The 25,162-nt window shown below is 44.4% G+C and overlaps 1 protein-coding gene, 1 long non-coding RNA gene and 1 pseudogene across 6 annotated transcripts in view; 1 reads left to right on the forward strand and 2 right to left on the reverse strand.

The window, feature by feature from the left end:
* On the reverse strand, positions 1 to 21,474 carry SNX16 (sorting nexin 16). 2 transcript variants are annotated; one of them, XM_039841947.1, is made up of 8 exons: positions 21,327 to 21,474; positions 19,312 to 19,785; positions 16,006 to 16,092; positions 11,948 to 12,096; positions 7,988 to 8,057; positions 3,549 to 3,685; positions 2,898 to 3,017; positions 1 to 2,211 (listed from the first exon to the last, which is right to left on the reverse strand). In XM_039841947.1, exons 2-8 carry the CDS (start codon positions 19,684 to 19,686, stop codon positions 2,106 to 2,108), a joined length of 1,044 nt encoding a protein of 347 aa, XP_039697881.1. In that variant the 5' UTR covers positions 19,687 to 19,785; positions 21,327 to 21,474; the 3' UTR covers positions 1 to 2,105. The 2 variants fall into 2 exon arrangements, with proteins under 2 accessions (XP_039697881.1, XP_039697882.1); XM_039841948.1 differs by lacking the exon at positions 21,327 to 21,474 and adding an exon at positions 20,729 to 20,866.
* LOC120585599 (uncharacterized) lies at positions 11,610 to 11,726 on the reverse strand (annotated as a pseudogene).
* The window catches only part of LOC120585553 (uncharacterized), a 21,333-nt gene continuing 17,022 nt past the window's right edge, over positions 20,852 to 25,162 (forward strand). The window contains exon 1 of one of the 4 annotated variants that reach the window (XR_005648428.1): positions 20,852 to 20,983. This is a non-coding gene — a long non-coding RNA (uncharacterized LOC120585553). Of the gene's footprint in view, positions 20,984 to 21,536; positions 21,597 to 21,662; positions 21,685 to 25,162 lie in introns of those variants that run through there. The other 3 variants (XR_005648426.1, XR_005648424.1, XR_005648431.1) reach the window with 3 other exon arrangements.

Raw genomic sequence — 25,162 nt, forward strand, 5'->3', positions numbered from 1 at the left:
TTTTGTTTCAGTTATGTTTTTTAATTAATATTGGTTACATTTAAAGTGCATTGCTCTTATTTACAAACACTTAAAGCGATCCGTAATATAAACTTAAAACCTCATTCCACATCTGTGAAATGAAGCTCTAACTATCACTAAAACATAATAATCGTAAGGGATAGGGAGAATGTAGAAACTGGTATCCGACATTTGAACAACACAGCTACTGTTGTACTGAAAAAATAATTTATTAAATGAATATAATACTGGGAATAAATGCATTATAAAAGTAACAAAGTAAATTCTAATATAAATAATAGTGGTTTACCTAATTTACAAGTTTTTCTTCAACCGTCCAAAAGGTTACGTACAATCTTGTGAAAGGCCAGATTTTCCAAGTGTAGGGCTCACTTTAAAAGCACTGTAACATCTAGAATTTAGCATAATCTTGTTTTATTACACTACATTAATTTTAATATTAATATTTCATTATTAAAATTAAAATATTATTAACATTAATCGATTGTTCTTTTAAAACCTTTTTTAAGTCTAGAATAATATTTTGAAATAAATAAGTACACAAGTTTGTTATATTCTTTCCATCTCCCAGGATACTATATTTCTAATACACTTTGTGGAAATGGTCCAAGACTGAGCATACCTGTGCATTTTGATGAAGACTTTTAACATTTCTGGTACTTTGGTGAAAAGCAGCCTCCTTTTTACAACAAAGGTCTGTTACTCTATGTCAGCAGAATCTTAAATAACCGCATTGTAATTTGTACATCAAGATCCTGGCAAACTTTTAGACAGCGAAGAAAAAAAAAATGGAGCTTGTTACTCTATTTCCACAGCCAGTTTTTTAGAAAGTATATGGAGTACAACACACCAGCTGGCATTTCAAAATGCTAGTATGATTACAGTGCTTATCAACAACGAGATGCGAAACAGTAGAAACAGAAAATAAATGAGGAGCTTCATAACATAAAGATGAAATGAGGCGCTTTTGACAACTATATACAAAGCTGAAATAAACACTTTTTCATAAAGTGGACTCACAGACCCTGGAAGACTTCTGTAAAAAGTGACACAGTCAAGGCACTACATAATTATTTTTCCTAACTCCAGTTACTCAAGAAATTCACCAATTAGAGTTGGCACGCAAAATTTTAATTACCATAAAGTGCATCACTTGGCTAAATATATTAAAAAGAAAATCATCCAGAATATATTATAGTAACATATTTACACATACAGAAATAAAAATGCAATGCCAGGAGTCAACATAGTTAGAAACTCTGTAGTTTATATGGCTTTTTATTTTTATTTTTTGTATAACTCTCTATTTGCTTAGAATCTATAATATATTTTCAAGAGTATGCCTTGATTAGCGAAAAGAGGTAGTGTTCTGAGAGAGGCAAACTCACTGATTCTATAGGTAGAGATTTAAGATAATGTGGAAAATAAACAAGTATAACATAATAAACAGGGACACTTACAGTATTTCAATGTTAACAAACTACGTTTCAAAATCAAGACTATTTTATCATTGAGCTATGTTAACACAGCTCTTTCAAAGAGTGTTCCTTTGGTACTAGAAAGTTGTCTTCTTTTAAATAGCAGTACCATTCCAAATAAGCAATTTTTATTTAGAGATGGTAAACACGTCAATATTTAAACTCAATCCAATCTTTAGCACTGATTTAAACCATTAGCGACAATATATCATGTCAGAGATACAAAGAAGTATATATCAACCAGGCAGCAACATGCAATTAATTTCCATTTGACTAACATAACTGGTAATTTAAATGCACATTAGTTTAGAGCAATGTGTTGGCAAAACACCGAAATAATTTATGCGCAGGATTTAAGGATGTGATTCCTGATAACAGAACACTAGCTAGGATTTTTTCTAGTGTATTAAATACGAAGGTTGAATAAAAGACAATTTAAAGCAGCAGTGACTATATTTCCTATGCCAATAACTTAAAAAACTCTGCTTCAACGTAAACTCTATACATGTGCCTTCTTGCTGTTTTCTGTAATGCTTGTCTTTTTTTCTTTTTAAAGATCTGACATTCTACTCAAAACAGCTGAAACGTAGAGACGGAGGGACCGGCTTAGGAGGTGCTGTCTTCCTCGGCGTTATATGCCACCTCTGCTACCTCTATCTCCGACACGGAGGTTTCGGGTTCGCTAAGGCTTAGGTGTGACTTGTCATGAGCGCTGTGAAAACAGAGGAACGCGTCAGTGTCAAGACTGGATGTGTGCTGTCGCCTTTAAAAATCTCGCTTTATGTAAAGAACATTTGAATACTTAATGGAAAATATTTAAATATTCAATCAGAACTTTAGTACTTTTAACGTGGCGTTGCCAGATAGCACTTTTGGAGATATATTTTTAATTCTTTCAGCTCTCGCAACTACCATTTACCAATAAAAACCTGGTCTGTAATTACCTTTACCAACATCAAATTTGTTTTCATAATTACAGCTTAACCACAATTACTAAAGTATTAGTAATTAATTTGGATTTATATGCAATAAAAATTCTGTGCTTTCAAAAATACCATTTTTCATCGTTCCTATTATGTGGGCAGGGTGGTTGCTATTAGAGTGTCCCACATTTTGGAAAAAAGAGTGACGTTGTGGGAGATGAAAATAATTTGTCCTAATTTACAAAATTAATTAGCTGAGTCACAGCCCAGTTAATTCAGACATAGCTTCAAAATCAGTAATAAGAAAACTTACAGCTTGGATACCAAAGACTCGTTTTTAGGACGGCCTAGGATCGCTGAGCAGATCCACGATATAATAAAAAGTGAAGTCATTAGACATATTCTATAGGATATTTTAACAATTTCCCTGCAATTACTCAGATGATGAGGCTACAGTAAACTAAATATCACGCACCTAGATTCTCCATCCAAGACTTCTCGATCAAGGTCAAGTGCAGATGACTTCGCCTTTCGGACCCGTTCGCCTTCTGTCCCTGACAAGCACAGCGACTCTTCCCCTTCTGAACACAATGCTCTAAAAGTAAATCACAGGACGTCTCCTTTCAACTTTCTTGCATAAAACACGTGCCTCTTTACCCCTGAGCACACACACGGTGTGAGCGGTCCTCGGCTGTTAAGGCTTCACGCAGCCGCACAGCTGACAGACGCTGGCCCCGAGCGTCGGCAGAGACATTAGCACTTATGATCAGTGTACAACGATCTTAGCATCAGTTGCACACAGGCTGATGAGAAGGCACGCTAGAATTTTACTGTGAAAATTTAGCATAAATGCCTAGAAATAGAGATACCACTTAAATAGGTTGAGATGAATAACGTTTATCTTGTCGAACAGATAGAAGCTTATTTTCCTGATCTTTTCCACCCTTCAAATGGTCTCCTAAATAAATAATCAAAAGACAACCTTCTCAATCTACAAGGAAGCACGGCAAGAGTCTATGACGTTAGGAATTAGAAATATCCTGAATCATATTAAAATACAGAGGGCAGTTAGCTCAGAGCATTAGAGCGGAATTCGTCAGACGAGAATGCAAGTATCACAACACACCTGAGCCTGCTCTCCAGCATGTCTATGTGAAGCTGCTTCTCACTGAGCACTTTCCTCAGGGATTCCAACTCCTTCTGCTTTTCAAGCAACTCTTTCTGCAAACGGTAGTTCGTCTCTTCTAAAGTTTCACAGAAAGCCTTAAACACAAACAAACAAAAATTATACATGGAAAAAGAATAAAATTAACTGCGTATGCAGAATCTTTCCGAAGAGTGATACTAAAGACTCAAGGAGCAGGGATGATCGAGATACACGTCTGCCAGGCGAGCAGCGTGTTCTCTGCCCTTCCGGGTCTCTGCTGGCTTGGCTCTTTGTCCCCTGGTGCGTCTGAAACGAGGATGTGAAGGGTCCGCTAGTGCGGAATGGACAAAAGTGGCCAATGACTCGTTCTGTGCCTGTTCCCCGCAGTTGATTTTTGCCCAGTCCTAAATGGTTCTGCTTTTTAAAAAAACTGCGGCTATTGATTCCATTTGAATTGGCTCAGTAAGAGTAAGTAGAAATAGTAAATAAGAAGTCCAAAATCCACAAACCAATGAGAAATTTCACTAAGGATGTGACATACGAAATAAATACACAAAATCGATGATAAAAATTAATAAATTAGAATATAATAAAAATACCAATTATGATGTAAAAACCTAAGAATAAATCCTACAGCTTTCCTTAGAAGTTTAAGGAAAAAAGTTTAAACACTTACTGAAAGACTTTAAAAAAAGGCCTAAGTAAGCAATAATCTATTGACAGTAAGTTTCAATACTGTAAAAATGGTGCTATTCAAAATTAACCAGTAAATGTATTATAATTCCAAACGAAATGCCAACAGGATTTTTCATAAAACTCACAAGTTGATTCTAAAATTCATAAGGAAGAGCAAAGAGCCGATCTGAAGAATAAAGACGGGAACCCTACCCGGCCAGGTGCAAAGACTCTAAAGCCACAGTAATTAACACAGTGTGGACTCAACAAATAGAGAATCTCAATAAAGAGAAACAGAATGACCAAAAAAAAAAGAGCAAATAGAAATTCTGGATTTGGAAAGTACGATAACTGAAACGAACAATTAACAAGAAGGTAAGAGAAAAATAACAGCAGACTTGAGGCGACAGAAAAATGAATTAGTGAGCTTAGAGACAGATCAACGCAGAAACCGTCTAATCTGAAGAACGGAGGAAAAAATGAGCAGCTCCTTCAGAGAAACGTGGAGCAACAGAGTGTACAAACTCAGGTAACGGGACTCCCAGGAGACGCGCCGGTGACAGCAGAGGACTGAAAAATTACGTGAGCAGATAATGACCACGAACCTTCCAGGGCTGCTGGCGGAGCATGACCCGCCAGATCCGGGAAGTGCGGTGAGCCAAACTACCACGAACGCAGAGAGACCTCAGCGCTGCCATCTGACTGTGGACAGTCAGAGCAGCAAGGGCCACATGGCTGACCCCACACACGGCAGCAACGCTGTCACTGGAGGCGGACGTCGCCAGGAATGACGGAGAAGACAGAGCGGGACACAGAGCGCTGACAGGCAAAGCCGTCAAGACCACGCCTCCAAAGCCAGCCGGACCGAGGCCGGAAACAGGAAGTGCGTGGACGCATGCAACGGATGCAGCGAGTGCTTCTCGTCATTTCTTCCCTTCTTCAGAAGCAGTCATTGCGCTGCACTGTGATGACAGACACCGGTGCAGAACAGCAGTGCGGGAAGGGGAGGGCAGGGGGACACACTGGGGCCGCGTGTATAATCCACCGGATTAAGTATTATTCTGACGTAGAATGTTAATATGCAACCACTAAAAATCACTAAGACAAAGTCAGCATTTCCACAGAGGAATCAAAATGGCATACTAGCATGCGTATTTCTCACGATCGCGGGCAGCTAAGGGGGAAGACCAAAGCGGACGTGACAGATAGAAAACCAATTGCAAAATGGCAGACGAGAGAGGCAGATGTGTCAGGCTGAACAGACGACAGAGCAAGGCCCAGTTAACTACGTGCCACGTACAGGAGGCAGACCTCAGACTGAAAGACAGACGGACTGCGAGCAGAGGCCGCAAGACACACCACGGAGACAGGAGAGCGGCAGAGAACGGGCCGTACGTGCTGCCGAGCTCAAGGGCAGGAAATTAAAAGTCCAGAAACGAGCCTTTCCTTTCATGTTCATTTGATTTCTGATAAAAGTGTCAATACAATTCAATAAAGGGAATGGGCACAATTAGATCCCTACAGGAACTGAAGGCTCTTACCTCCCGTCTTATGAAAAGTATTAGCTCTGGATGGATCAGAGACCTAAATGTAGGAGCTAAAACTATAAAACTTCTAGCAAAGAATGTAGGAGAAAACCTTTGTGACCCTATACTACAGAAAGAGTTCTCATGATACGACGCCAAAAGCATAAGCCATAAAAAGTGATAAAATGAACTTCATTAAAATTAAAAACATCAGCACTTCAAAAGACCATTAAGGAAATGAAAAGACATGTTCAGACTAGGAGAAGATATTTATGAATCACGTTCCCTGATAAAGGACTTGTATCCAAAATACAGAACTACAACTCAGTAAGACAAACAGCCCAACTAAAAAAATGGGCAAAAGGCTTAAACAGACAATTTATCAAAGAGAACATATGAATGACTAAAGAGCCCACGAACAAGTGATCAACATAAAAAAATCGTTAGGAAAATGCAGATTAAAACTGTGATGAGACAGCATGGCACACCCGCGGAACGGCTGTCCCCAGATAGACAGGTAACAGCGTGTTCCCAGATCGGTGCCCGGCGTCACCCACGCCTCACTCCACACCCACCGCCCACTGCCCGCGGCACCGTGGGTGTCGGCCGGGCGTGGGGCAATCGCAGTGGAGGCCCTGCAGATCGCCTGCCCCGCTCCGAGGCCTGACTGAGCTCATCTCCAGCCATCTGTAGCCCACGGGGAGGGAGACACCCTTTGAGAGGAGCTGGGAGGTACATTTTAAGTGTAAAATCTCCCTAATTTTTAAAGCCTAGAAAAACAGAAAGAAAAAAATGTTTGTGAGGACCTGGAGGAAACTGGAAGTTTCACGCACTGCTGGTGGAATGTAAAATGGTGTAGCCACTTTAGAAAAGTTTGTAAGTTTCTTAAAAAAGTTAAACGTACTTTGTCACATAACCAAATATTCCATCCCTACGAATCGACCCAGAGAAACGAAGACACTCGGCCACACAAAACCTTCTGCACGACGGCTCAAAACAGCATTATTTACAAGAGCACAAAACTGCAAACAATCCAGTCTCTCCACTGGCGACTGGGTCAACTAAACGTGGTATGTGTCTGTGACAGAAAACCACCCAGTAATAAAAAGTAATGAAATGTTGATAGAGGCTATGAAACGGATGACTCAAAAACATCATGCTAAGTGAAAGAAACCGCGTGCAAAGATCGTGTTTTCATATACGCAAAGTCTGTCCACATTAGACATACCGTATAAATGAGACTATGGAACCGGATCCTGACTTTATACATATACACATGCAGATGTGTATGTATACTGCATCATTACAGGAAGCAGTCAGAAAAGGCAAATTTGTAGAGACTGAAAGCAGACCAGCAGTGGTCTGGGCTGGGAATGGCTTGTAGGAATTTTTTTTTTGAGGTGATGGGAATTTCTAAAACTAGATTAAGGTTGACGGTGGCACAGCTCTATACATTTACTAAAAATTATTAAATTGTATATTTACAACGGAATAGCAAATAGCAAAATTTATGGATGAAAATTTTACATCAATAAAGCTGTTTTTAAAAAGTTAAGTGTTCATTCTCATGCAAAGAAACGACTCAGTTTAATTGAAAACATTAAACACTTACCAATTAAATCCGTTCCATTTAAACACCGTTAACATTTTGGGGGAAAATTTACAAAAAATCCTAGCTAATCTATTATTACCAAATCTGTTTTTGAATCTAGCCAACTGCTTCGAGAAACAGGCCACTTTAACGCGTCAATTAGTGTAATCTGAGTAGCATCAAGCGTGCGCTGAACTGATAACGAGACATAACTTCTACCTCTGAAAATAAGTTTTAAATTTGATTTTACCTGTAAATTCTTGACTTTGATAATTAGATGGAAGAAAACTCAACATACAAATAGTACTGTTAAATGTAGTAAAATTAATTTCCAAATAATGTATTTTTTAAAACAATAAAAATAAAGAGAAAAAAATGCAGGGTTTAATTTAAGGACTTCACCGACTATACGACATGTAGGGATTTTCATTTCTTCACTGAACGAGGTTCCTGCACTTCCCTGAAAGGAACCTTTGACTGGAACATGAGAAGTTTTCCGTGCATAACTACCCCGGTCTGAGGCGATAAGATTTTGCTGTTTGCTGTTCCATTCAAGGGACAAGGCGGTCATTGTCCTCAGTTCTTCCTTCTTCCCTTTTTCCCGTGAAACGCAGCGCGGCACTCACCCTGCTCTCCTCCAGGCTATCGAACGGGCCTGGTGGGTCATCCAGACAAAGGAATTCTCGCACTGCCAGGCTTTCCAAAGGAAAAAAAAATTAGCCACGGTACAAATAAGTTTACAGAAGACAGCAAAACGCAAAAGTTACTTTGAATCTACACAGTATTTAAAGCAAGTTGGTTGCTGATATACCAAAATGGACGAGTTGGCTTATGCGGTTTTATACAAATTACCAAATATAAACATAAAATGTATAGAAGATACAAAGATTTTAAACTATTTTCTAAGATCTTATGAACATAAATAGAGATGGTGAATTTATGTTACATAAAAACTACAGGATATAAAACATAATTGAGAATAACGGTGCAGACCAATCTAAATGGTGAATGATACTTTATCTCTTTCGAACGAATAACAGTTTGAATTAGTCTAAAGTCATTGTCTTGTTATGAAGAAACACTATTTCTAACTTATACTCCATTTGTTTATTCTCTAGGAGATGCAGCTAAAGTAACTGAGGAGTATTTACTCTAAAACAAGTTAAAGATTTTTCTTGCGATCATATTTATTATATTCAGCTACTTAAATATTTTTCCTAGAGTTCGAGAGAAAAAATTCTGACCATGCCATTTCTAAATTACCATAAATTCCAAAATAATATGGTACCGTTAGGCCTCCACTTTGCAATGACCAGGAATAGGTTCAGAAGGCAGAACGGCGAACTCCCTCGTTACAAAAATACTTCGTTCCCTAAAGGCATTTTGGACGGAGAGAGAACTGACTCTATGTCCGTGGTAAAACACAAGCGTGGAGACTTGAATTTTTGTAGGTGTCAAAGGACAGAAAAGTGACCTAAAGGAGATGTCAACCTATTATGCTCAAAAGGGGGTGGGGATTTAGGGTTCAGACTGTGCCAGACAGGGCGATGATGACAGGAGACGGTCATGAGAAAACCGGGGTTTTTAGCGAAATCTTTCCCAAACAATACAAATTACGTGGGGAAGTGCCGTCGAGAAAGCAAGACCTGAGCAGCCAAGCTCTGGACGACGCCCTCTCGACGACACAACGCCAGCGAGGAAGCAGAGCGAGGGCCGGCGATCTCGGCACGGGGAGCGGGGTGAGGGATCTGCACGTGGTCCAGGGGCCCAGCCGCCGAGTGCTTTTTACGCCCTTTCCACGCTCGGACGAGAAAATACCTACACACCTCCCCACACGGGAAGTTCCACCTCTGAAGCCATCCTGTTTGAACAGCTGAGCGGTCCTTCCTTCTCGGAGCTGGGCTTTCCCCCCGGAACCCTCTCCTCTCTGTTCATGAGCCTCAGTTCTGCTTTTTGGGGTGTTCTGGAGACATCTAAATCTTCTTTCACACGAGAATCTGTGAACGCGTTCCCTCTCCAGCCACAGCGTGCCGGGCAGGCAAAGCCCACGTGGCCCACGGCGCCGCTGAGGTCAGCTGACAGCGACAACTGTTCACGCCTGGGATGCACGGGCGGGGCTGGCACACACGTGCGCTGTGCGCTGCAGCTAACACGCGGGACCTCGCGCACTCGGCGTTTCCAGCACTGTCGAGTGCGCTGCACAGACAGGGCTGTCACATGCCCTGCTTTACTTCTCTCAGCAATCGCGAGAGGCGAGCACGGGCATCACCTGAGCACTTCCAGATGACATCAAAGTGTGCACAGGCGAAATGACTCGTCCAAGGTGACAGAGTGTGAGCGGCACAGCCAGCTCTTCCATCTCTACTGCGTATAATCACGTGCCTTTTCCTACCTGGAAATGCTTCCACATTTTGGTTCGCTTGGACTGTCCCCCTGGCCGGCCACGCCCCTCTGACCACGGTCACCCTGCCGCTGGTCTGACGGCCCAGAGGAGCGCAGGCGCCACACGCAGTCCCCTCAGCCTGGCTCTGCCACTCTCCATCCACCCGGCATTTATACCCGAGAAGCAACTGTCCGGCAAAAAACGAGCCACAGGAGAGAAACTAGTCTTGAGACTGAGAAGCCAAAAGTCTGGATGAAACGTTGAGATAGTGGCTCTTAAGTCTGAAGAGGACAGTCCCGAGACGCATGGGGAAGGCTCTTTCTCAGTGCCGCGTGTGACGTCACTGTCTTACACCTACGTCCCCAGCCCCCCCCACCCCTCAGTAACACTGCCACGTTCGCGGACGACGCCAAGTACCGGGACGCTGCAGCTAGGGAAGGAAAGCGGGTCAGGGACTTCGTGCGTCTGTTTGTACCTTTGGTTTAGAGTGGAAACTTAGCCCAAGATCTTGGCGTGGGCAGAAGGCGCCTGCAGGGGGTCAGGGAGGCACTTATGGCAGGGAGCAAAGATGCTGGAGGTGCGAGGGGTGGACAGGAGGGCTGCGGGCCAGGCCGGGGTGGGCAGGAGGGTGGGACGTGGCCTTCCCCGGGAACAGCACGTTTGAAGGCCCCAGGGGACAAAGGAGCAAGGTGACCAGTACTGATGTACAGAGAACGGGGGCGGGCAGGAATGACAGAACATGAAGTCACAAGGATGGCGGGCAGGTGGGGACCGGGACGACTCGACTGCATCACAGGCGGCCACGGGAAGGCGGGTGGACAGGAAGTCGGGCCGCGGCGCTTCTGCAGCGATCCCGGGAGGACGGCGGCTCCGACCGGGCGGCGGGGGCAGGGATGGGGAGAAGCAGGAAAAAATTCTGTGCACCCTACTCGGACCGCCCAAACCACTGTAAACCTGATTTCAGTATTAAAATTTTAGCCATCATTTAAGCAAAGTGTCCCCTTGGAGTTTCAAACACCAAGGCGGGGGTGAGGGGGTGAGGGCGGTGTCGCCGGGCTCCCGGGTTCTGGAGGGTGCTGCTGCCGAACGCGCGGCAGAAACGTCTGCAGGGAACGTTTAGGGTCTGCGCGGAGAGGTGCGGGTGTGCGCGGGCGTGTGCGTGTGGATGTGGAGCCGAGAAGGGGCGGCCTGTGGTCCTTCCGCGGGGCTGGGGCGGTGGGCACAGGCCCCAAGCGGCCTCGCGCTCAGCAGACGTGAGCGGCGAGAAGCCCATGTGCAGTATGGTGTCATATGCAGCACCGGACATACGTAAAGGATGGAGAAAAAGCGTAGAAAGAGTGAAAATGGATGGGTTTTGTATTGTTTTCCGTCTTTATGTGAAAAACTGCTAAAGACAGTTCCAGACATAAGTATCTATGTGACATGCTACGACTGCCTTGCACATACTTGTACTTTCTCCAAAAATAGTTCTAATGTATCTGATGATGTAAGTTCTAAAAGTAGATACCCACCTGATATCATCATAAAGCAGTTTTCTTAAATATTCAGAAGCAAAAACCCTATATAGATCCTTTCTCTCTTTTTAATGGTTTTTACCTTCTACATAAGTTAACCGAACTTCAAAATTTTCATATTTTTGTATTACTTTGAAAAGCTATAAAGATTCCCATAAAAATTATATAGTGTCATATTAACCAAAAGTCTAATATGGGGACCACTTTGCTTAAATGATGGCTAAAATTTTAATACTAAAATCAAGTTTACAGTAGTTTGGGTGGTCTGAGTAGGGTACACAGAATTTTTAACTTTGCTGACCTTTTATTTATTTATTTCATTTCATTTATTTATTTATTTGTTTGTTTTTACACCTACAGCACCTGGCCTTCCTAGGTGGTCTCTCATTCAAGTACTAACCAGGCCCCACCCTGCTTAGCTTCCAAGATCAGACGGGATCGGCTGTTCAGGGTGAAGTGGCCGCAGGCTGCTGACTTTTAAAAAGTGTTAATATACATCGAACACCAAATAAAGTCCTTACTGAAAAAAAGTAAGACAATTCGATGGAGTGTCTTGTCAGAGGGGACAAGTGAGTATACGCTTATCCTATGGTTTTGTTCACCTTGAATAACTACGGTCCTAGATCTATTCCTTGGTTTAAATGAGGTGCTTCAGCATTAATAACCTCTTATTCCAATTCATTACGTACCAGTGAGCGATGTCCTTGTGAGCTACTAAGTTCTGAAGAAATGCTTGCAATCCTAATTGTCTATCTTCTAAAAAGTCGGCGTTGTAATTATCTTTAAACCAGCGTTTTGGTGGCAGTGATAACCGAAAGCCTGGAAACATCTCTTTTAACTAAAAAAGAAGAAAACAGAATATCTGATGTTCAACTGAATTATATCAACTCTACAAAATCCATCCTGTCGACTCTGAGAAATTATCCAAGAAATAGAAATAAGCTTAAAATAAAAGAACTGAATTTAGCTAGCTTTTCGCCCCTTGATGGTTTTCCTGCTTGATTTCTCGCAGCTGATTTCTCGCGGAGGAGCGACAGCTGCTCCATGTCCTGTCAGCCCTCGGCGCTGTCCCTCCTCTTGAGGGCCCTCACTCTGGTGGCTGTGTAACGGTGTCCACTGGGGCTTTAGTGTGCACTTCTCTGTTGACAGATAGTATGAAATACGTTCTCATGTGCTTGCTTGGATCTGCATCTCTTCTTTGGTGAATAATCTATTCAAATCTTCTGACTCCACTTAAAAAAACTGGGTTGTCTTTTTATTTAGTTGCAAGAACTCTTTACATATTCTGGATATGTCCTCTGTCAGATATGCACATAACAAATACTTTCTCCTGACTGTGACCTGAATTTTCATTTTAAGTTTTAACAGAGCATATGTTTTAAATTCGTTCATTGTTGTCTATTAATTTTTAGATCCTATTTAAGAAATCTTTGTTCGTTCCAAGGCCGCAAAGATACTGATGTTTTTTTCCTGGATGTTTACAGTTTCAGCTTTTACATTTTGGTTTATGATCCATTTTGCATGTTTGGCTGAAATTTCACTTTTTGAGAGAAGACTTTTCCCATCTTCTAAGCTGTAAGTAGACAGCCTTTTAGACACTCTGCAACAAGTTACTTCAAATTTCAGTGCTATGAAACAACCATAAGCCCACTGAGCATCCCAGAGAATAGAAGAGACCCGCAAAAAGGCGCTGTGAAATTTCAGATGAACCGTGCAGAGAAGAGCCAGCAGACGTTTAAAGAATAAACAGGAGATGCACAACGGTCAGGAGGAAGACGACTCTGGACCCCTCAACAGCAACGTTCAGCACTAAGAGCAAGATGGCAACAGCTTAATGTCTTCGAAACTCTGAAGGATAAAATTATTCCCAGCCGGGAGAAAGGCAGCCCTGGGGTGTCCCTTCCGAGCCACGTGGCGAGGTCGGGGAGCTCAGGGCAGCTGAGGACAGCGCGACCCCAGGGGTGGGCGCGGTGAGGGCTGCCACTGAGCTCCTGAACGTGGGGACTGAGCCCGGCCCAGATGTTCACGCGCACTTGGCTCGTCCTGACCACGAGTTGATGGTTCTGGCCACTCACTACGCTCTGCTGCCTAGACACGGCTGAGGGAAGCCACTCTACCTCCCAGAAATGTTCTGCTTTGACCTGCTTCTGCAACCTGAAGGTAGAAAATAGCGAGCTTCTAAGTCGAATAGAGAGAAAACCCCATTTCTTATTGTCATATTTCTGCAAGCTACTCATTCCCCAGCCGCCCTGCACACCTGCCAGAGGCCTCAACCCGGAGGAGCCCCGAGTGTCCCCAGCTTGCTGAGGAACGAGCCTCTGACACCCTCGGGAGAGGCTCTCCAGCTCAGAGGGAAGCTGCAGTCAGGTTACAATCCAGGGGAGTTAAGAAAAGGGGAAGAAAAAAAGACTAGGGTTCTGCAGACAATCTCTCTCTGACCAGCGTTATTTAACTCCGTTCAATAATTTTCATATCGTCAATTGGTTATTTTGTTCTCACTACTATAGATAAGTGGGGGATGCACATCTATACGGTTTCCATATAACCCCAAATTCCTAACACAACGCTGAACTCCGAACTATTCATTTCATAGATGCCTCGTGACCGGTTTTATAGCACAATTTAGCCCACGTGCTTCTGGTGTTTCACAGTTTTGGTTCTTGCCAGGAAAAGCAAGTGATAGGTCAAGCTGTCTCTGGTACCTCGAAGACTGACACAGACACTTATCAATGTCCAGTGCCCAACGTGGAGTAGCAAGGAGATATTTACTAGATTTAAATTAAACTCTTACTAACATCTTTTTTAAAAACATAAGTGATCTCTAAGTCTCAGCTTGTCTAAGATGAACATTTTAGCAATAAAGATGAATCCAAGGAGATAAAAGGAAATAGACACTAACAGTTGAGCCCCCAAAAGAAAAATAGTAAGTCATAAAGGATCGAGCAGCTTTAAATTTAAATTGTCAGAAATTAGTCTTCACGAGCAAAAATATTATGACAATTGCATAGGAAAGGTAAGAATTCCACTTAAGTATCAGGTAACTTCATGAGTTACTTCAATCTTCTGGTTTATTTAATCGTTAAAAAAAACAGAGGAGAATTATAGTTTCTTAATTTATTACTGTAACATAAGAATGCAGGAATAGTAAATAAAATTCATATGTAATGGTAGAAATACATCAGAAATAATACTTTCAGTATTTTGGCGTACTATGAAAAGTTATCTTTACAATACACACCTTAATAAAGGATAAAAGTTTTTAGCATTTTACAGTTTACCTTTTCACTCAAACTGAGGTTTTCAAAATGGCAGAAGCTTTCTGGCAGCGAGGCAGCTGCCAAGTCACACCACCGAGCATGCTAAGAGCGCATGGACTTCGGCTCTGAAATTGGTCAGGAAGGCGGGGGGCGGTGAATGGGGAAGCACGAGAACAGGACCAGTGAAGGTTCCTCTGCTCAGCACCTGTCAGAATTAGGGAGCAATTTCTGGTCCAAGGTCAGATTACTGGGCCCTTTGGAAGCACCGTGCACAACTTGCTTCTTTGGGGAAAAGCGTTACTTCTCGTGGTTTCCAACGGCCCCCACCTGCCACCCCGTCTCCCTCCAGCTCCGTGGACACTCGGCCCCTCTCTCTCTACCGCATTCTCACTGCGACTGTCAATTCCCTATTGTTGGCTCTAATTTTTAACTATTAAAAACAAACTAAAACACAAAGAAAGGACAATAAAACACCCTGATAAGTATTTTTTGAGCTAAATCTTGCCTATATCCATGATTTCTTATATAGAAGATAAATCCCAGAAATGTGATTATTGTGTCAGAATTGCAGCACTCGAGAGTGTCCTCCAGGAAGAGCCATATTTCCAATAATTAATACGCCTGTCAACTTGACGGGTGAAAATAGTTTCTTAATTTTCGTTTCTTAAAGTACTTGTGATATTAAGTATTTCTCAAATGTCCTGGTCATTTATATTTCTTCCGTGGATTACCTGTTCCATACCATTCGCTGTACTTTTTCCTTTTGGGTTTACGTTTTTGCTACTTATTTTTAAGGGTTCTTCACCCACTGAGGTTTACTATTACCCTTCGTTTCACACGTGCAGCAGGCTGAGTTGTAGACAGCCCAAGGCCTTTGCCCTGGTATTGCTGCTGTGATGTCCTTACCTTACACAGCAAAAGGGATTCTGCAGATGTAATTAGGGTTGCTGTTCAGTTGATTTTAAGGTAGGGAGGTTATCTGTGTGGGCCTAATCTTATCACATAAACACTTTAAAACAGGACTTTCTTTGTGGCTGGTGGCAGAAGAGAAACTCAGAGAGAGTCACAGCACGAGAAGGACCCGAACCGCAGCTGCTGGCTTAGAAGACGGAGGGGCCCCATGCACGGGCTGGAGAGCAGCCCCCCTGAGCTCAGAAGAGTCCCTGGCTGATACCAGCAGAGACGCGGGGACCTCAGCCCGCCCAAATCACCAGATGATACACAGACACGTTTTAGTTATATTTGTATTAATAATTTTAAGGTTTTCATACTTTTACACTAAAGATAATTTGTTTTCAAAAAAAAAAAAAGAAAGTTCTGTGTAGAGATGGGACTATTAAAATGAAACGGTGAATTTTCTTAGGAACTAGCAAAAACTGGACTTTACTCAAATAATTAACAAGGAAGAAAAAACACAAATATAACAGAACTGTCAGGAACAGGTACCGATTCAAAATTAGAAGGTCAGTTTTCGATTTATTAGTACTTACTTTCTCATTAAGCCGAGCGAAGTCAGTGTACCTTCTGAACACGACCCAGCTTTCTTCTGGAGTTTTCTTTACTAGTATTTTATATACCTGTGGGGGTGGGGATTAAAAAATATATATGTAAAGATATTTAAAAACGCAAATCAAATATTTTAAAAACTTTTACTTGACAATCTAGATCATAACTGTTATGCAAAAAATATCAGAAATCATTTAGACCATCAAATGTACAAACAATCAGTGAAAGCACCAAAAGTGAGGCCTTTTTCTTAAGAAACAAGACTATGACAAATTTGAGACAACATGGTTTTTTTGGTGACACTTATAATAAATGAACTCATCACCTTCCAAAATATTTTTTATGCGAACGGATTTTAAAATTGATAAAACAATCAATCATGCTTGAAAAATCTACGAAAAACAGCCACTTTTGTCCTATGTAATCAATTTATTTTTTAAAGTCAATAACTACAAGGCCAAGTTTTCAAAATAATTTGACGCTGTTTTAATCTTTAAGGCTGAAACGCAAGCTAAAAAAATGCCCACAGTAGATGCAAATTTACATTTCTAGAATTATGTACAATGATCTAGGCTATTGAATAGAAAACCTTGATTGAAGCTTTATAATAAAGCATGTAAGAAGAAAACATTAGATTTTATTTTCACAAGTACAATTTTAGTTTATCATGAGGAGCACTGTTCATAACGGAATCTGGGAGGAAATCTCCCGAGCTGCCCTCTAGTCACATGTCGCTACTGAACCCCTGAAACGAGACTTCTAAGCAGACGTGTGCTGACTGCAAGACACACACCAGACTGCAAAGACTCAGTGTGAAGAAAGATATAAAATCAAAAATTTCATGTTTCTTTTGACTTCTTCACACGGCCGCTAGGAAATTTTAAATTACAAGTATGACTCGCACTCGTCATGCGACAGTCCCACGGGATGGGTGCTCCAGCGACACCTTGTTACTTAGCGGCTGGAGACCATCCTTACCACGTGGTTTTCCTCCCTTACCGAGTTCTTTTCAGCTTCTGAGGGGAAGGGTGAATCCTTTCACTTTGAGGTGAAACACAAGTGATTTACCGTTGTAACGTATGCGAGTGAAGAAGAGGACTGTGTGGACATCCTGCACAGTCTCCAAAGTCCTCACCCGAGACAGGCACGGAAGAGATGCACAGGTCATAGAGCCTGGCACGCAGCTGGTACTAAACACACGCTAAATTAGCGGGCAGGTGGACACTGCCGATCCCACATCAGCCGCTCACGACCTCCTCTAAGTCACCACAGACTTCGTGTTTTTATGCCACTGCCTTAAATTTGCCCACAAACTTGCATTTTCACACATAGCACCTCGATGAATGCTCATTCCTTCATAGGGAAGATAAATCGATGTAAGGAAACGAGCCATCAGTTTATTTAATTTACAAAATCACCCTAAAAAGTCAGGTTCATGCAGATTACCTGACACATCATCAGTCTCATTCATGACGATTTAACTAAAGATGGGCTCTTCATAAATTATCTCAACCATTGTTTTTTGGAGGTTCTTCTAGATTGTTGTAAATTTACAGCCTGAAATGTTGATATAAACATAAAAACTTTACTTTAAGAAAATCCAAGAGAAAGAACGAACCATTTCAACTGATAGTGACTTTAGCAAAGCTGCTGGATATATAAATACACAAGCCCTATATACATAAACTAGCAAAGAACAAACAGAAAACAGAAAAAGATAATGAGAACATCAACATCCACACCTAGAAATAAATCTAACCAAAAGATAGATCTCTGCTCTAAAAACTATAAAACGTTATTGAAAACAATAAAGGACTTAAGTGGTCTAGGTTCACAGATTCAAAGACTCAGTATTGTGAAGATGTCAGTTCTCCTTAGATTAGTTTATAGGTTCGATAAAATCCGAGAACAGCCAAGACAATCCTGAAGAAGAACAAGGCCAGAGCTGTTAGGCTGCCAGATATCAAGACCCATCACGAAGCTTTAATAATTAAGATGCCGTGGAACTGGCAAAGACGGGGAATGGAACACAGGAAGAGACGCACGCGTTCACGGTCATCTGATTTATGACACGGGCAACAGAGCAGATGCAGAGGAGAGAGTGGTCTTTTCAATCAAAACTTGACCGCTTGATCCCATATAAATAAAAAACGTGTCTTGACCCTTACCTCGTACCGTGGACAAAAATGAATCCCAGATGGTTTACAGATCTCAATACGAAAGGTCCAACAACAGTTTTTAGAACATGGGACTTTACAGTGGGAGTAGGAAGATTTTAAAAAGCGCTGACCATAACAGAAAAAGTTAGTAACTTAGACCGTGTTAAAATTAAGAACTTCTGTTTATCAAATGCACCATGAAGGGAGTGAAAAGGGAAACCACAGAGACAATACGCGCTCTGGAAGACTGACGTTCAGAATGCACAGGAGACGACAGGCCCAAGCAGAGCAGCCTTTCCCAAAGACAAATGCACCAAGATCTTGAACACTCTTCACAAAGGAGGATATCAATTTAGTCATTAAGAAATGCACATTAAGACCACCACGCGACGTCACTCTGCCCACTAGAAGAGTCAACGCGAAGGTGGAGGACACCACGCGCTGGGAAGGTGTGTGGCACCGGAGTCCTCGTGCCCGGGAACATCAGCCAGTACAAGCACTCTGCCACACTGTTTGTCACTATCCTCTGAAGCTGGCATGTGTTCCAGCCATTTTACTCCTGGGCGGATAGCACATGGAAACGCGTCCACGTGTTCACTGAGTGACACATACTACGAGGTTCGTAGAATAGTATTTGTAAGAGCCCCAAACTAGAATAATCCAAACGGTCTTCAACCGTCGAATGAATAAAGAAATCGTAGTATACGCACATTGAGGCATACCATCAGTAATAAAAACGAGCTCCCTGCCATCACATGCAAGGTCAAGGATGAATCTTACAAACATGATGCTGATGAGTACACATTCCACGCTCCCATTCATGTAAAGTACAAAGAAAGGCAAAACTAACGTAGGGTACGGGGAGAGCGGGCCGTGACTGCAGTGGGCATGCGGGTGGCGGTCCAGGACGCCAGGGACGTTTCTGGACATGCGTGCTACCCACGTCCGGTTTGTGAAAACTAATTCGAGTGAAACAAGTTTACTACAATGACAGAATTTAGAGGTGTACAAATCATCTGAACTTTGAACTTTGTCTTTAAGAAATGACAAGTACGTGCTAACGCTGTTCGATTTCACACAGGTAAGTCAATCTTTCACTTTCCACTGGTGCGGAGCAGAAGCCATACTCACGGTAAACTTAGCTCTTTCCTCCATCACCTCATAGCCCAGAATAGTAGGTGTAGAAGGCCTATCGTCCAAATTCGCCATTTCGGGATTTCGCTCTTCACTCTCCCTTGGTCTAGTGGAATATTCAACGGAGGAATCCGCATCTGTAAATTTAGTCCTAACGAGGGGACTGCTACTGACAGACGAAGTGCTATCTGCTCGATCAGGCACACTGGTCTGTTTCAAGGTCCCCATATTTGAGTCTTCAAACTGGCCTTTGGAAGAGTTTGAGCTTGTTGAGATGCTCCCAAACGATGAACTTCTTTGGTTCCTGCTGGCTAGAAAGCTGGAGGCGGAGTCCCCTGTGGGCAGAGGGACGGGGACATAAGGAGTTGCCATCTTCTTTTGGCCCCTGACACGAACTGCACACTGCTGACTCCAGACACTTAGAGAACAACTAATGTGAAATCCATCATGCTCTTCTTGGGAATTCACTATCTACAAATGAGGAGAACATATTGAGAGATTAGTCTCTAATCTGGAGCACTATCCAAAAGAAAACAGAACGTTCATATCCATTTCTTTTAACTTTGTGACACTATTATTTTATTTAGAACGAAAAAAGACCCCAGATCTCTTCCTTTAATAGTAAAATGTTATCTCTAAGGACTCCCGTTTGCAAGGCAAAGAGAACTAGTCCACACCCTTTTTCTTGAGACCCGTATTATATGTTACCCTTTCCCTCTCCACTTTATTTCTTTGTGATGGATTTCTGTAACATGCATTTTAACCTGATTTCATCTATGTAAAAGAGGTGGGAAGAGAAAGGCTGCTAAACGCCTTCCTGAAGCTTCATCTCCTGCTTACCGTCCTGACAGCACTAAATACAATACAAGGAGGAAGGGAGAGAGGGAAGGGGAGAAGAGAGAGGGAACTATTCCCGTTACCTTTGTTTAATCAGTGAAACTGTAAAATGTTATTCAGAGTAATAACAGTGACCCAGAAGCTTACATGCTATAAGGTAAACATCGACTGTTCTTAAAGTAACAGTTCATTAACCCAGGCTCAAATGATCTGGGGGGAACAAACCTTGGCCAAATTAAATTGATCAAATAATGAACATTAAACTTATATCCAAGATTAAATTATTAAGTTTAAATGTTCTTCATAGTTTCCAGATAATCACTAATTCTGCTATGCTGTAAACTGAGGGTATTTAACAAATCTTTGTAACTCGTACCCGGTAACTGTTGTCAAAGGGACTAGTTTATCTTATCTCAGAATAACTTCACAACAATACAAAGACAAAAGGGCTTACCACTAAGCTGTTGAATAATAAACTAAGAAACCATAATAACTACAGACCAGTGAAATGACACATAACAGTGTGTCTATCTAATCGCATCCAGGCGCCCTACTGGTGAGAGAGGTAGGGGATGACCTGCCGGCACTCGCAGCGACGCTCACACGACTTCTAACCCAGCACGTGGCTCCTGGCAACCTCTCGCATCCTCAAAGATCCAAGAAACCCGAGCTGCAGATTCACCGCTCCTCGGTTCCACCCGAAGGCCTCCCCGAAAAGGAGCAAATCGGGGTGTGACATCGCACCACGTCGAGGCCTGGGGGACGGCCCTGCCCTTTGCCACGCGACTCCCTGGCGGGGGCGCCGGCCCCCCAGCGCGACCGCGGGCCGCAGGTGAGCGCCACCCAAACGTTCAGAACGGCGGCTCGGTGACAGCGCCTTCGCGCCGGCGTCCAGATGCTCCGGGGACCACTGCTTAACCCTCGGGCAGATGAGGTGGCCGGAGCCTGAGCAACGCCGCGGGCGACAGGAGCGGGTGGCCAAGAGGTGGCGGAGACACCCAGGCGCAGCCCGACCCTGGGAGCACCGGTCGGTGCCCGAGCGAGCCACGGTCCCGGGCTCGGGGTGGGGGACCCCGCTTCCGGGCCCCGCGGCGCCCCCGACGGAGCCCGCCCGCCGCGGGGAGCAGGTGCCCGCGCACAAGCGCCCAGGACGGCGCCCGCCGCCGCGTCCCTACCTCGGCCCAGCCCGGCGCAGCCCCGGCCCCGCGCTCCCGGCGACCGTCACATCGGACTCTCGGTCCGCGCAGCTCCCGCCTCCACCCGCGCCGCGCAGCGTCCCGCGGCCTCACGTGACCCGCCGCCCCGCTCGCACCCGCCGCCGGGATCCGCGCGCCGCGGCCGAGGGGCGGGGCGCCCGCCGGAAGTGACGTCGCGCGGCACCGCCCCCGGCGCGCGGACGCCGCTCGGGCCGCGGCTCCCCGGCGGCGGGGCGGTCCGGTTCCGCGGTAAGCGTCGTGCTCTCTCTGCCGCAGCTTCGTTTTTACAAGTTCAGGTTGGACACGCGGAGGCCGCGACACCGCGTGTGCCTGACAGGTGGTCGGCGAGGGCGACGGTTCCCGGGAGGGACGCGGGTCGGGCGCCGCGTTGCATCCTGGGGCGTGTAGGCGCCCTCCGCCCGGCTGGTTCTCGTGGGGTCACCCGGCGGTCTGCGGCGTCCGCGGCGCCCCGAGGGGTGGCGATCGATTCCCGGACTGGGAAGCGGAGCTCTGCCCTGCAGCCGCTTCGTCCGGCCAAGTTCACGAGTCCTCGGCCGGGAGCTGAGAGTCTGGCGTGTCTGTTGTCTGGTCTTCGTTTTAACGTCGGGAGCAGTTTTATCCCAAGTGACACGGCTGTTGGGCGTGTTAGGCTCGCACTTCTGAAGGCCTGTAAGGTGTTCGGGAAAGTCGTTCCTTGGTAATCAGATGCCAAAATTCAGACCGGTCTACAGGCCCGTTTGTCATAAGTATGCAGTTGGATATGAGACGGTTCCGTGATTTCCAGGGATGAGGTGTATTCCCAAGACTGGGGAACACCGATAGTCGTTGTTTCAAAATGAACATAGGTCGATAATCTGGTTTCTGGCATAATACTGGTTTTAGGACCACTCAAGGTATACGATGATGTACAGATTTTGGTAACTACCGTACGACCCAGGTCTGGTGACTGGGGGTGGGCGTGGGGGTTCAGGGGACGGCAGAAGAGGGAAGGAACCACAGCAGGAAAAAGCATGTGCGTTTGGCAGACACCTCTCGAGGTCGCTTCCTAGATCCCCTTACCCCCTTCCCTGGAGGCGGTCCCTCCTCCACAGGCTGACCCCCAGTGGCCGCGTTTGTGATGTGTTACTCTTCTAACAGGTGTTTTTTGTCAGAGTTGATTGTGCCTAAGGAAGACATTTGACCCAAGCTGTGTTTAAAGGATGCTCTCTCCCACGAACTGAAATGGATGGGGAGGGTTAGAGATACAGGGTGGAAGTCACAGGAGCCGAAGTCAGACTAAAGGAAATTCTGTGACCAGACGGTCCACGGAGTCCCACTGCTGAGACCCCTGGAAATGATCTGATCTTTCCCCGTCTCACTTTTTCTTGGAGGTCATGAGATACCATAATGTTCTTCCAATAGGTCTGCTTTTTGCTTAACTCTAGCCAGAGTTGGTTCATTTGTTGATAACCAAAAGTACAGCTGATACGGCCAGTCGGAATGAAGTTAAATGAACGAATAGTAAAAGTTGATAAAATGTAAACAATTCCTTCTCAAAGGGTTTATAATAACGGAAATCACATACAAACAACTCTCTTCAGTTAGAGTTTTGGTGTAATTTCACCGACCCCCTGATTCACGTGTGCCGCTCGCCACAGGCACTGTTTCTGTCATCTCCATGTTCAGCGTCCGTGCTCCACCTGCCTTCTGTTTTCTCGCCGCCATGAAATCGTAAGTGTCCCGAGGAGGAGCCGCAAGTGGTCTATTCTGAGAGTAGCAGAAGGTGACCAGAGTAGTAAGAGGGCAGCAGGACAGCCAGCTTTATTGCCTTGACCCTGCGACCTATGCAGTTCCTTAAATCCCAGGTAGGAATTATGTGACATTTAAAATGGTACAGAGAAGACACTCTTCAGTGGCTACCATCGGTTAGTGATTTTCCACTCGTCACATTCCATAAGGATGTGTGGAAATCCTACTGGAAATAGAGATCAGATTTCTTCACAAAATCACAGTCGTAACCTTATAACTCAAAGAGACTGTGATGGTCGAGGCTAAGCCTCCATTTCGAGGCTAAGCCTGCGGAGGAAAACAGAGGCTGCAAGATCTGCCTGAAGTCGCAGAGCCGGTGAGTCCTTGACTTCCAAACCAGTAAGCGTCTCAGCTCGCACGGCCAGCCTGTCCCGAGCACTCGTGCGCTCTGTCGTGTCCCGGATGCCTGTCAGCGGTCTCTCGCCTCTGATACTTTCTCAGTTGACATTTGGAACCTGCGAGGTCCTCGTGGGTTTCATGCGTGAGGAAGGCCTTCATGAGGTCTCTAAGGGCAATTGGAGAAGCGAAGACAGGAGGCAGGGCACCCTGGGCAGAGTCGGAGACTTGGGAGAGGGCGTAACAGCGAGGGGTGCTGTGGGACAGTGAGGTGACCGGCCTGGTTGGACTGAAGGGCATTCAGGTGTAGCCGGAAGTAGAGAGACGAGCTCCTGTTCTTCCTCACGTCCGGCTCACGTGCACCCTCATCAGCGACACTGTCCCGATCTCCTCAGATGCAGTGAAATAAGCTCCTTTTCTACGATCACACTGTATTTCATTCCTGAGCGGAGCCAAGCGTCACATTATATCGTGAGGACTGTGTACGCGTGTGGCCCGAGGACCAGGGTCACGTACTGGACACCTATGTGCTGATCGTACCTTGTATGGTACCTGTCTAAGGCAGGTACTCTACACGGTTCTCACAGTTTCCAGTTGTTTTACGCCCGGCCCACTTATTCACATTTCCTGTAAGATCTGTGTAGACGTTTGCATTTTCAACTCCTACTTTAGAGAATAAAATCTAAATTTTTTGTGTAGGCTCATGGGCCCCTTCATGAACTGACTTTTAGCCACTTTTATGGCCTGCTTCCTCTAGATTAATTAATTAGTTAATCAGTTAACCAGCTATTTATTGAGTACCTGTCACATGCAGTGAATCTCAAAGTCCCGCCATGTCAGTTGTTTGTCATTCTGAGCTCTCCATTTCTCTCTTGCTAGCATTTGTTGTTGCTTTTGCCTGGAATTTTCCTCCTTCTCCCAGCCTATTTCTGGGGCTCGACTCTGGGTGACCTCCACTCCAGGAGCGTGTCTGACCCCCCGCCACCACGTCCTCGCAGCCCCCTGCAGGCTTCTGCGGGGGCCGGCCAGCCGTCGGATATGCTTATTTCTGCATGTCTGCCTTCCCGATCACACCGCGTGGGTCCTGAGGTGGAGGCCACGTCTTTTTCTTCTTCTCCACTGGCCGTCGGACCCTCTGGCACACGATGGAGTTAACCCACATGGGTAAAGTGTGAAAATGAGTGATTAAAGTTTTCTTATTGGATCAGCGTGGTGGTTTAACGCAAACACACACACACACTTCTCCTGGAGTCTGGCTTCACAGAAACGTTCAATGAAAGCTCATTCTATGGAACAAATAAAGTGAAGCCTCTCTGGTTAAAGCGAAGGGATTCTTCATTTCCTCAATGATTTGTAAACCGCTGGGCTAGATAGACGATTTCTAAGGTCTGCTTCGGATCTAATGTTTTCTGAGTTTTTATCTCTTAAAACCTGAAGTGGGTAATTAAATATCTCAGCCCGGTTAGCAACGGTATGTAAAAGGCATTAGGCAGAGCAAAAACAAAATGAAAGCAAACAAAAAATCTAAATCTGAAATTAAACAGACAAATGAATCCAGTATTATTGTACATTTGAGTCTTAATTAAGTTTCCAGTATCTCCAACACCTGCTATAAACACGGAGAAAAATCCTGTTTTCCGAGGTCCCAGTGCCAGGTTTCAACATCCCAGTACGTAAGAGATCCTCCTCCC

This window comes from Pteropus medius, unplaced genomic scaffold (assembly GCF_902729225.1).
Source record: "Pteropus medius unplaced genomic scaffold, Ma_sr-lr_union100, whole genome shotgun sequence".
Taxonomy (NCBI): Eukaryota; Metazoa; Chordata; class Mammalia; order Chiroptera; family Pteropodidae; genus Pteropus; species Pteropus medius.